Source organism: Anser brachyrhynchus (genome assembly GCF_964034855.1).
Source record: "Anser brachyrhynchus genome assembly, chromosome: 1".
In the NCBI taxonomy this organism is placed as follows: Eukaryota; Metazoa; Chordata; class Aves; order Anseriformes; family Anatidae; genus Anser; species Anser brachyrhynchus.
The window spans coordinates 102,423,110-102,435,835 of NC_137694.1; the positions used below are offsets into that span (position 1 = coordinate 102,423,110).

At 45.1% G+C, this 12,726-nt stretch overlaps 1 protein-coding gene across 6 annotated transcripts in view; it reads left to right on the forward strand.

Annotated features, from left to right (window-relative positions):
• The window catches only part of CASR (calcium sensing receptor), a 72,079-nt gene extending 61,783 nt beyond the window's left edge, over positions 1 to 10,296 (forward strand). For all 6 annotated transcript variants that reach the window (XM_080603312.1, XM_080603314.1, XM_080603313.1 and 3 more), the window contains 3 exons: positions 57 to 287; positions 4,830 to 4,953; positions 7,940 to 10,296. In XM_080603312.1, the coding sequence (XP_080459438.1) occupies positions 57 to 287; positions 4,830 to 4,953; positions 7,940 to 9,390 (1,806 nt within the window). In that variant the 3' untranslated portion in view covers positions 9,391 to 10,296. The remainder of the gene's footprint in view (positions 1 to 56; positions 288 to 4,829; positions 4,954 to 7,939) is intronic.
• The last annotated feature ends 2,430 nt before the right edge of the window (positions 10,297 to 12,726 follow it).

The following is a 12,726-nucleotide window of genomic DNA, read 5'->3' on the forward strand; positions in this document are numbered from 1 at the left end:
GTGCTGTGTTAGGGTTGTGACACAGGTGTTCACAGTGTCTCTGTATCTCTCTCTAGGTTCTGAAGCACCTACGCCACTTAAATTTCACCAATAACATGGGGGAACAAGTGGACTTTGATGAGTTTGGAGACCTAGTAGGGAATTACTCAATAATAAATTGGCATCTCTCTCCGGAGGATGGCTCTGTCGTCTTTGAGGAGGTTGGGCACTACAACGTCTACGCCAAGAAAGGGGAGAGGCTCTTTATCAATGAAAACAAAATCCTGTGGAGTGGATTCTCAAAAGAGGTAAGTGCTTAAATCCTCACAGCAGTATTTAACAAGTTGCTTCAAGATGGAGTTTGAACTAACCTTGCATACTCCTCTTATTATTGCTCCATGCCTCATTAAAACACCCATTCATCTTATTGTATACATATTCTCTGCCCCAGTCCTTCACACCCTCAGTACACACTTTTGGAAATAATGGGCTGCTTCTCCCTTCCTATACATTTGATAAGCCTATGCATGAATGCTTTAAATAATGCCTTTTCTCTGGCCCAAATAGTTAGCTTAGGTTTTCGTAATGCTATTTCTACAAAGATGAGAAATTCATTGCCCAAGCCTGGCTGTTGACTAGGTCAAGGTTTCCTGAGCGCAGTAGTTTCATCAATGAAAACAACCATCTCCTCTGCTCCCAGTATCTCTGAATCAAGAATTGGCTCTTCCTGTTCCAAGTTAAGCTGTTTCTGCTGTCTTTACCCTCCATGTTCCAGAGCCTTCCTCATTCCTTTGCCTTGCAAACCAAACAGCACAACTCCTGTTTGTTGTCCTAGGTTAACTTGGACTTGGTGCTCAAATGGTGGAACACACCAGCACCTGGTACCTTTTTTTAATTTACCAGAAGGTGCATGTACAGTCTCAAAAGTACTTGATGTAACCATTGATTTTCATTAGGCCTAGGTCCTTTTCTGCTTAGTTGTAGGTGTAAGACCTTTTTATCATGATTGTATCTTCTCTGGCCTCCAGGGCTGTGTCTCCTCACATGATGGGAACATGATAGTGCAGAGATCTCCAGACAAGAGCTAAGTGTCCAGCCTGGACAGAACAGACAGCTTGGCTCCTGGAGCAGCTACTGAGCAGGCATCTAGCTTGTGGCCTGGGAGGTGACACAGGGAGTGTTAGCTTAAAAATGTTGCCATCAGGCACTGCTGCAACATTTGGATGTGTTAAATTGGCACCTGATGAATGAACAAGGCAATTCGCTCCCAGGTGATTATTCGCTTTGGCTGGCAGACCGAGTAACTCTGTCTGAACTATATTTGCCTTATACATTTACACCATCAGTTAAGCATTACCTTTGCTCCAGCTACACCAGTTTCACTTACAGATTAAATTCAGTGCTCTGCCTGATCAGGATTTGCTAATCAGGCAGAGCACTCTGCTGGCACAAATACCAAGCCCTGGCTTTTCTAAGCCCAGTTGGAGACTGAGCCTAAACAGCAAGTGGAGTTAAAAAAAACGATACTCCTTCTGGCTGTTATAAATATCACTGGCACCTTTTCCAACAGTCAGGACACCTTCTTTATTTCTTTTCTTTTCTTTTCTTTTCTTTTCTTTTCTTTTCTTTTCTTTTCTTTTCTTTTCTTTTCTTTTCTTTTCTTTTCTTTTCTTTTCTTTTCTTTTCTTTTCTTTTCTTTTCTTTTCTTTTCTTTTCTTTTCTTTTCTTTTCTTTTCTTTTCTTTTCTTTTCTTTTCTTTTCTTTTCTTTTCTTTTCTTTTCTTTTCTTTTCTTTTCTTTTCTTTTCTTTTCTTTTCTTTTCTTTTCTTTTCTTTTCTTTTCTTTCTTTTTTCTTTTCTTTTCTTTTCTTTTCTTTTCTTTTCTTTTCTTTTCTTTTCTTTTCTTTTCTTTTCTTTTCTTTTCTTTTCTTTTCTTTTCTTTTCTTTTCTTTTCTTTTCTTTTCTTTTCTTTTCTTTTCTTTTCTTTTCTTTTCTTTTCTTTTCTTTTCTTTTCTTTTCTTTTCTTTTCTTTTCTTTTCTTTTCTTTTCTTTTCTTTTCTTTTCTTTTCTTTTCTTTTCTTTTCTTTTCTTTTCTTTTCTTTTCTTTTCTTTTCTTTTCTTTTCTTTTCTTTTCTTTTCTTTTCTTTTCTTTTCTTTTCTTTTCTTTTCTTTTCTTTTCTTTTCTCTTCTCTTCTCTTCTCTTCTCTTCTCTTCTCTTCTCTTCTCTTCTCTTCTCTTCTCTTCTCTTCTCTTCTCTTCTCTTCTCTTCTCTTCTCTTCTCTTCTCTTCTTTTCTCTTCTCTTCTCTTCTCTTCTCTTCTCTTCTCTTTTCTTTTCTTTTTCTTTTTCTTTTTCTTTTTCTTTTTCTTTTTCTTTTCCCCTCCCCTCCCCTCCTCTCCCTTCCCCTCTCTCCCTTCCCCTCTCTCCTCTCCTCTCCTCTCCTCTCCTCTCCTCTCCTCTCCTCTCCTCTCCTCTCCTCTCCTCTCCTCTCCTCTCCTCTCCTCTCCTCTCCTCTCCTCTCCTCTCCTCTCCTCTCCTCTCCTCTCCTCTCCTCTCCTCTCCTCTCCTCTCCTCTCCTCTCCTCTCCTCTCCTCTCCTCTCCTCTCCTCTCCTCTCCTCTCCTCTCCTCTCCTCTCCTCTCCTCTCCTCTCCTCTCCTCTCCTCTCCTCTCCTCTCCTCTCCTCTCCTCTCCTCTCCTCTCCTCTCCTCTCCTCTCCTCTCCTCTCCTCTCCTCTCCTCTCCTCTCCTCTCCTCTCCTCTCCTCTCCTCTCCCCTCCCCTCCCCTCCCCTCCCCTCCCCTCCCCTCCCCTCCCCTCCCCTCCCCTCCCCTCCCCTCCCCTCCCCTCCCCTCCCCTCCCCTCCCCTCCCCTCCCCTCCCCTCCCCTCCCCTCCCCTCCCTTCCCTTCCCTTCCCTTCCCTTCCCTTCCCTTCCCTTCCCTTCCCTTCCCTTCCCTTCCCTTCCCTTCCCTTCCCTTCCCTTCCCTTCCCTTCCCTTCCCTTCCCTTCCCTTTCTTTTCCTTCTTCTCTTTTCTTCTCTTTTCTTCTCTTTCCCAGATATTGGAGAGCCAAGAGAATTACACACAATTGAGCTGAGCTTCAGTAACCCCCCAAAAAAATGATAAAAAATATATTAAACAGTTTATAAACACTTAGAGGATAATAAACTGATAAGGAAAAGGCAACCTGGATTTGTCAAGATGAAATCACGTCAAACGTATTTAATTTTCCTCTTTGGCAGCACAATCAGCTTAGTAGATAATGGAGAAGCAGCACACAGCTTCAGTTGGGGTTTTGATTCAGCCCTGTTCAAACTCATCACTAGCAGCCTAGGGAAGGACAGTCTAGAGTGATCAAGTCCTCTTGGTGGATGCATAGTGTGAAGAAAAACTGACCCAGGGAACAGGTATTAACAATTTGCTGCAGAGAGTGCTTCAAGTGGGGAGCTGCTGGGATTTGCCCTGGATATGCGACTGACCAGTTGATTTTGCAATCCTGATTAAAAGCTTAGAACCACTGTTCCCAAACTGTGCTGCAACTATTTTTCAGAGCAACAGGCAGTAGCAACCACTCTCAGCTGCATGTGAATACCTGAGACAAGAGGTGGGCACCTCCACAAGGAGTTGCCACTACCCAGGGCTTGCTTACCCTGTGGCTGAGGTCTATGCCCGCACACAGGCAATTTCTAGACTGAAATCCATGCTCACTGCCTAAGCATATCCACAGAGGAGCTTCCTGGAGATCAGCAGGTTAGCAGCACTTGGGCCAGGCAATAGGATAAGTGAGGAAGTTAAAGGATTCAGGCAGGTTTTAGATCCTATGGTGGGGAATGGAGAAGGGGATGGAGGCTCATTCCTTTCCACATAGCAGAAAACCTGCAAAAAAACATGAGTGGAGGCTTCCAATCAGAGCAGCCCTTAGCTACTTACAGGTCAGGGCACTCTGCTGGAAGTGGAAAATGTGGGTTTAACTAACATTTTCACATGCCCATGCATGCTCGTCTGACCACTCACTGCCAGGGTATGACCATGCCCAGGTGGGCTCATGAACAGGATAAATATTCTGTCAGCCGGTGACACGTCTGGTCATTTGCAGCAGCAAAAGCCTGGAAACCCGAGTAACCTTCCTGCTGAAAGTTCTGATGAAAGTGAGATGGGGGCTTTACAAGTCCCCTCCATGGACTTCAACATGGAGAACTTAAGGTGTACTTCTTGTGGAGGTCTCCTTTTCATATTCTCCGTATAACTGCTGATCTGCATCTGTAGATGCTCAGTGTTCTTAAAACGGGGCTTTTCTCTCTTTCATATGAAAGCTCCTCTTGCATAGTTCTGTTACCTTTTTGTTTCTAGGCCAGAGAGGGTCTTCAGGACAGTGGGAGGAAGCGGCTTTCAAGAAACTGTTTTAAGTCCCATAAATCATTAGCAGTTGGTATGCAGTCTATGGGATTGGGGATCAGCAGTCAGAGATCATCATCTCCAAGGCTGACTCAAATTCCTGCCAGAAGACACGGACTGTCTTTTCTTTTAATCACCTAGTGACTGTTTTCTGGCATATGTCTTGTGGGTCACAAACCAGTTCACAGTGCATGCAACACAGTAGAGATTACAGAGCTCTCGCTGATCTTCCCCACCATTCCTTGATGCAATCTTTCAAACAAGTATCACTGCAGAGGGTTGAGGGAAGACTATTATGCAAGGTGCGTCTCTTAAGTGGAAAGAAGAGGGGACTGTCTAAGGCTCTCCAGCCAACATTGAATCAAGCAGCAACACCCTTGGAGTAATCCCAAGGTCCTGCTGTGGGAAGGCTGTACATGGGGCACTGCTACCATTAACCTTCTTTGGGGTCTTTTCTTGCAGGTACCTTTCTCTAACTGCAGCAGGGACTGCCTCCCAGGCACCAGAAAGGGCATTATTGAGGGAGAGCCCACCTGCTGCTTTGAGTGCGTGGACTGCCCTGATGGAGAGTACAGTGATGAAACAGGTAATACCCACAGGGTTGCTTTGGGGTTTGCAGTGGACCATATGAGCCCTCTGTGCATCACCCACAGTTCTGTTGAAGTCACTTACCTGCAGTGCTGAGCCGGAGGCTGCTTTGCCAGGGGCCTTCACAGAAAGCCTAGAGGGACATTCTCCTGAGAAGCTTATGGGAGTTGAATCCTGTGGTCTTCAGATCCCGTGTTCTGCTAAGCTGCTTGTCACTCCTGCTCTGAATTAGGAAAACTGAGGCAGAGAAATGGAAAAGGACTTGCACGTAGGAAGCCTCTCAGGCCATAGGTGAACTCCGCTGCATTGTAGCAATATCTTTTGTTTCTCCAAAAACCTGGAGGAAAGAGACACTCTCTACCCTAATCCTAGGTACTGTAGTTATCCATCTGCCTCCATCTTTTCCTTTTGTTATCAGCTTCTTATTTCATGTTTTACAAAAAAAAAAAAAAAAAAAAAAAAAAAAAAGACTATTCTATTCCCGACTTCAAAAGCAGAGAGGTATATTTCCCTTTACAGGGTCACCAACCACAGCTTCTGTTGAACACTGGCGCTGCGAAAGAGCAGAATCTCTTGGGTCCTATCAAACACCCACAGACATTCTTTTTGTTGGTTGCAGTGGAAGCTTGGATCAAGCCACTCAGGTTCTGCAGTGAAGGGAAAAGTTAACTCCGGTTTTAGTGTTGCTTGAAAAATTCTGAATTTCCAACACCATTAGTGCTTCCTCGGTGTTGGACATCCCCAGGCTAATGAAGGCAAATAAATCTTTTCCAAGCAGCAGTCCCCTCCATACTGCAGAGTACTCAGGACCCTCTCCAGCAGCACCAGCCCCAGCACATACTGCAGACCTTACCTGAGATGAAAACCAGTAGGTTGCATGCAAGACTGAAGAAGTATTCTCCTTTGGGAGAGAATCTAATCTGCATTCTATCAGACAGGAGTTGTAATATTTTTACAAGAACACACAGTAAGCATATAGTACTTTATAGCACTATATGTACATATACATATATTAGAAGCTGCTTACATGTAACATTTTAATTAAATAGAAGCGATCCTGGTCATTTTTAATAGGTGTCATTTGGTGTTTTTCACAAGATTTTGGGAGCTGGCACTGTTTTGAGAGATTTGTTTGTGAGATTTGTGAGGCTGAGGGAATGACTGCATTCCGACTCCGCAGTTTTCTGCTGCAATTTCAGCTGACAGTAATGCTCTTTACTTCCTGTACTTACCAGTTTTATAGGCACAGAGAACAGTTTCACAACCAGTCTCATCAAACTGACATAGTGATACTACCAAAAGAGACAATCTCTCATCTCCTCCCCAAGCTGTTTGCTTTCATCCATTGTCTAGTACTTGTGCAACCACAGAGCAAATTGGATCAGGTCTCTGGTCTTCCTGAAAACAATTTCATTTTTTGGCAGGTTGAGTTTCCAAGTTGGAACAAGAAGCTGCATGAACTTTCATGCTAACACAAAGAGGGGGAAGGAATGAGCAGCCTTGGGGGAGAAGGGAGATCTGGTTTGCTCCGTTAAGTGGCAGCGTAGTCTCTATCTAGGTCAGCTCAAGACAACAGTGAAAGCACTTCTTTAGGATGCAGTGATAAATAGTTGCCTCTGTATCAGGTGGAGGTGGCTGAATCCCTTGGTATGTGAAGTTAGCTTTGCCCTGCATGCAGTTTCCAATGAGCTTCCAGGTAAAAGACACACATAAAATAAAAATGATTGGCTGAACAAAAGTAAATGAAATGACACGGTGATGGGAGCTTCTGAGTGTGCTTTTACATCCAGTACAAGTTTTTCAGGTGAACAACTTAGGTGAGACAAGCAGTCATTAGGAGAGCAGAATCATATCAAGCAGTGGATATTCCCTGCAACCACCACTCCAGAAGAAGAGAGCTTGAAATACTTTGCACTCATTAGCTTTGCATTCCTGACTTCCTCATTAGCACCAAGCTCTGTTTTGGGAGCTATTCTCAGGGTCTCTGTCCACACACAGGTGAAAAGCTTTGAAAGGGGTTTTCTGAGTGTTTGTTCCCAGCACTCACTGCAGCCCATTGCTATCCTGATGGGATCCTGAAGGAAGAGGCAGGATGTGACCTCCAACTCATTGCTCTCAACCCCTTTCCACTACAATCAAAGGAGTCATGACCCTCACCAATGGAGCACAAGACCCGTCTGGATTAAAGAAGAACAGGAGCAGCAGGCTCTTCCCTTTTCATTATGGCAGCCATTGGAGACAGATGTTGCCATCCCAATAGGTTCTAATTATTTTTATGCAGAGGAAGGAGACAGAAGCATCAATTTTCCCTCTGCAACAATCAGTGGGATGCTTGTCTGAGTGGTATCCTTAGGACACATCTTCCCCTGATGTTCCAGCATGAAATGAGAGTGTGCTGGGGGTCAAGGGCATTTCCTGCCTTCAGGGATGAGCAATTTAAACAGTTCCAAGACTCACCTCCAAGGAATAAGAAATAAGCTCTCAAAACACTTAAGGAGGCAAGAACGTTTTTCATTTTCTCTGTAGTAGAGACAGGCAGGATGTTTCACATGATGATAAGAGTGTGAGAGGTATGAAGACAGAGAGAAGCAGATGATAAAAATGAAGAAACAGAAGGGGACACAGCTTGTATAACAGCTAAAAGTAATCAAACAAGCTTTGCAAAGTTTTACCAAGAAATGGATCCAAAAAGCAGAGTACATGGGCAGCACTTTGGTTTTTTTTGTTGTTGTTGTTGTGTTTTTGTTTTGCTTTTTGTTGGTTTTTTTGTTGTTGTTGCTGTTGTTTTTTAAGTTGGCAGGTTTGTTGTTTCACTGTAAAACACTCTGAAACAGCAATAAATGATATTGTGAACCTGCAGGCACCTGACGGGAACACCCCCTGTATTTAAGGTGAAGAACAGGGTGTAGTTGCCATGCACTTTGTCTCCCATTTCAGTCTCTTATTCTGACAAACCTTCCCTCTCCCTGTCACTTGTTTTTCAGATGCAAGTGCTTGTGACAAATGCCCTGAGGATTACTGGTCCAATGAGAACCACACATCCTGCATCCCCAAGCAAATAGAGTTCCTGTCCTGGACAGAGCCCTTTGGGATTGCTCTGACTCTCTTCGCTGTGCTGGGAATTTTCCTGACTTCTTTTGTCCTGGGAGTCTTCACCAAATTTCGCAACACTCCCATTGTCAAGGCCACAAACCGGGAGCTGTCCTACCTCCTCCTCTTCTCCTTGCTCTGCTGCTTCTCCAGCTCATTGTTCTTCATTGGCGAGCCCCAGAACTGGACTTGTCGTCTGCGGCAGCCAGCTTTTGGCATCAGCTTTGTTCTCTGCATCTCCTGCATCCTGGTGAAAACCAACCGCGTCCTGCTTGTCTTCGAGGCAAAGATCCCCACAAGCCTCCATCGAAAGTGGTGGGGCCTCAACCTTCAGTTCCTCCTAGTCTTCTTGTGTACATTTGTACAGATTGTCATCTGCGTGATTTGGCTCTACACAGCCCCACCATCCAGTTATCGAAACCACGAGCTGGAGGATGAGATTATCTTCATCACTTGCCATGAGGGCTCCCTGATGGCCCTTGGCTTCCTCATTGGCTACACCTGCCTCCTGGCAGCCATTTGCTTCTTCTTTGCCTTCAAGTCTCGAAAACTGCCCGAGAACTTCAATGAGGCCAAGTTCATCACCTTCAGCATGCTGATCTTTTTCATTGTCTGGATCTCCTTCATCCCTGCTTATGCCAGCACATATGGCAAGTTTGTCTCTGCCGTGGAGGTGATTGCAATACTGGCTGCCAGCTTTGGGCTCCTGGCCTGCATCTTCTTCAACAAAGTCTACATTATTCTCTTCAAGCCGTCCCGCAACACAATCGAAGAAGTGCGCTGCAGCACAGCTGCCCATGCTTTCAAGGTGGCTGCCAGGGCCACATTGAGACGGAGCAACGTGTCACGCAAGCGCTCCAACAGCCTCGGGGGCTCCACCGGATCCACCCCTTCCTCCTCCATCAGCAGCAAAAGCAACCATGAAGACCCTTTTCCTCTACCAGCCTCTGCTGAGCGGCAGCGCCAGCAGCAGCGTGGGTGCAAGCAAAAGGTCAGCTTCGGGAGCGGCACAGTTACCCTGTCCCTGAGCTTTGAGGAACCGCAGAAGAATGCCATGGCCAACAGGAACACCAAGCGCAGGAACTCCCTGGAGGCCCAGAACAGTGACGACAGCCTGATGCGGCATCGGGCCCTGCTTCCCCTGCAGAACAGTGAGTCCCTCGGTGCTGAGCCTGGCTTCCAGGCAGCTTCCAGCCCAGAGTCCAGCTCGCAGGAATCAATGGTGGGAGACACCAAAGAAGAGGTACCAAGCCCTGAGGCAGAGCCTTCCCTGCCATCAGCTAATTCTCGAAATTTTATAGGCACTGGAGGTGGCTCTGTCACAGAGAACACAGTACATTCCTAACAAAAGAAGATCATGAAAAGCGCACCAGTCCCCAAGAGGAACTTGCTCACCTCTTGCTTCTGAATGGGAAAGACAACAAAGATACATATCTGTGACACAGCCCCACCACGTTATTGTTAGTGCCGGCAGGGTAACACACATGCCTCCAGAGGAAGGACTGTCAGAAGCCTGTGTCTGGGGAGCCTTGAACTGAATTTGCATTTGCTTTATTGAAATCAGGACATCTTGGAAGGACAAGTGAAGATTGCCTCTGGTGGGGCTTAAGCAGAACTTTGCATGCTGCCTTGCCTCTGTAAGCTTTTCCTGCCAGACTGCAACTCAGCTGACTATGGGAGGCACTGGGCAATTCCACTATACTCTGCTTTTACATTTATGTATAATATTCCTCTTCCCCACTATGTATAATATTCCCTCTTTACCCAGTATATGTGATCTGTAACCATGTGCATCAGGACTCTCAGCTCTTCAAAAGCAAGATACACAGTTTCACTTGGGGAAAGCACAGTCAGGGGGAAATAATAAAGCCCCCAATGTCCTGCATGCTGTGTACAGCCAAGGGTGTGAACATGTAAAGTATTTAATGTGACAGAGCGCCTTGCTATTTATATTTAGTAATGTCCCAATTTCTGCTTTCCGCCCAGCAGGAAATACTGGACTATACCCTTCCTAGACTCCATTGCACTAGACCAAGCTACTAGGTTCCTACTGTTTTCTTCCAGCTGAGGTGGCTTTACCTCCAACCTGCCTGCTTTGGTGGAGGGGGAGAACAGCTTGTAAATGCCCCTGGAGAACGTTGCGAGAGCACAATGACATGTATTCATGATTGATTACGTTGCTAGTAGTTGTATGCTTAACAAAGTGTTGCTGCTGTAATATTCCACATGGCATACATGGCTAACCCTTTCACACCATAGTCAGTGTTGTGCTTTGCCATATTAATCTGCCTCACACCTACACAAAGCATTGCGCTAGTCATGACAGTACTCGTGGGCCTGATAAAAAGCCAATAAAACAAGGTGAAATGGAGGAGTTAGGGATGGAGAAATAGCCCCCAAATCTGGTAATATTTCAGATGAATATTGTAAGCATGCATGCTGATAGATGATGGGGTGAAGAATATACAGACCTGGGCTCTGAGATATTCCAACAGATAAATGAGTGAACTGGATATGTTTTGGTTCCTATTGGCCTTCTACTTGGTTATGTCCCTCCTGGCCCATCTTGAAGAGAGGGTACTTAGAACAGGAAGGGTGCATTGTACCTAGAGAAGAAGAGTAAGGACTTCAGAAGAGAGTACAGTTGAACTTCATTACTCTTGACTCTTGTTCTACACCCCCAAAAGCAGACATAAGTGCTCCTGGTTGTGTGAGGTATGCCTGGTTCCTCTCCATCCATGCTGGAAAGGCTGAAGTAAGAGAGTCTTTAGAACAGAATTTTGTTGCAGCCTGATGAAAGAAAGAATGCTCCTAGGCAGCCCAGCAGGAAGGGTGAGGCTATGTTGCAGAATTTACTTCCCTCTTTACAGATCCCATATACAAGAACAGGCATCTGCTGTGAAGGTGTCAGTACCTTCGCTCATCAAACATGAAGGTAGTCTAGACCCCTGTGGAAAGGTATACAGGCCTGCAGCTTAGCATGAGCAGAGACGAAAGGACTGTGTGAATGTGTTGGGGAAAATACAATTCTGTTGTTGCTGTTTTTGCTTGTTTGTTCTTTTGCCAGGGCAGGAAAATAAAACTTACAGGTGACATTACTGCATAAAAACTGTTTTGCAACCTCCACTGGCTGCTGAGGAGTTTTGCTTTACGAGGGCACAGTGGAAGTCCAGAAACCAATGAAGAATGCTATTAAGACAAGTTATTTTAACCCTTTTGTTGCTCTGCTATATTCAACTTGGAGTGGGCTCAAATTTTAATTACACCATGTAAGAACCAATCCAACTTTAACTGTTTGGCCTGCAAATAACAATATGTGATTACAGCTATGGCACTGCAGGTTAAAAGAAAGAAAAAGAGTTTGAAAACACATGTCACTGGGGCCACACTTCCAGAAACCACATTCTACCACTAGACCCAGTGGGAGTTGCTCATTGCTTCTGAGGAAAAAAAGAAAAAAGAAAAAAAAAAAAAACATGTCCCTTCCCCAGGCTGCTGCTGACTCAAGCCACCAGGCTTAATTTAGAGGTGGCAATTGAAACCCGTGGATTCCTGGATCTAACCAAATACATGAATGCACATAGCTATTAGATGGCAAAAGGGCTAAAAAAAAAATAATTACAGCTCACTCTTAGTAAAAGTTCAGTAGCCAAATAACTTTAGTGCTAGTGAATCACTCCTATGGGCCAGACCCAGAAAGTAGCCCCTGAAGCTGACAGTCTTGAAAGTACAAAAGTTCTCAATGAATTAAATGAGGACAACAGAAGATATAAACTGTGCACAAACACATGTAATGTGAGAAATGAAGTCACCACTGCCTGCTTTGTTTGGAGGACAATATTCACTGGCTACACTCACAGTAGATAATATTGATATTTATTGCTAAGCTTCTTGGGTGTTCTTAATTCGTTACATCTGCTTAAAAGGAAGTTCTACCCTGGCACACAATGAAGCTCCAATGGCCTGCCATAATTTCCTTGTGACAGATTTGAATGCTCAGTTTCCTGGGGAAGCCCCATCCACCCTCACTGCACACTTACCCTGAGCTGAAAGCCTCAAGCCACATAGGCTGAGTACTTCTGCTGCAGCCTTATTTGATTGACGCATGCACTAGAGGCTAGGGAAAATCAGTAAAGAAGGAACCCCTTCATGAAGGCGATTTGCAACCAAACTCTTTTTTTTCCATGCATGGAGGGCATGTCTTCTCATCCTGCCACGTCCAGGAGAGGAAGGTTGCTCAGCCGCCTGTCACACAAGACAATACTGATGAAGATGAGTTGGGTTACATGCTTCTGTGGAAAGCTCAAACCCAAGAACTTCCACTGGCATGTCCCACCAGAAGTCACTTGTGTGAATGGCTCCCCCTTCCCACCCCCCACGGCTCAAAAGTCTACATCAAAGCATGTGCCCTTGGTTGGTATTTGCTGGACCATCAGGAGAGGGACGATGGGAGAGGACAGAATTTCTCCTTCCCCATTCTGTTTCATGGGTGTCGTCCCTTACCCACGCAGGAAGCCCCTGCAGTATGCAACACCCACCGCTGGTAAATTCAGGGATATATTTACTAAATTGCCAAAGGGGCGTTGGGGACGCGTAAGAGAAGGCGGGTTTGCTGTTTTTCCATGGAATCAGTTCAAATCGGCTAGAAATAAACACAAACCCAGCGCCCTGGCCCCGCCCC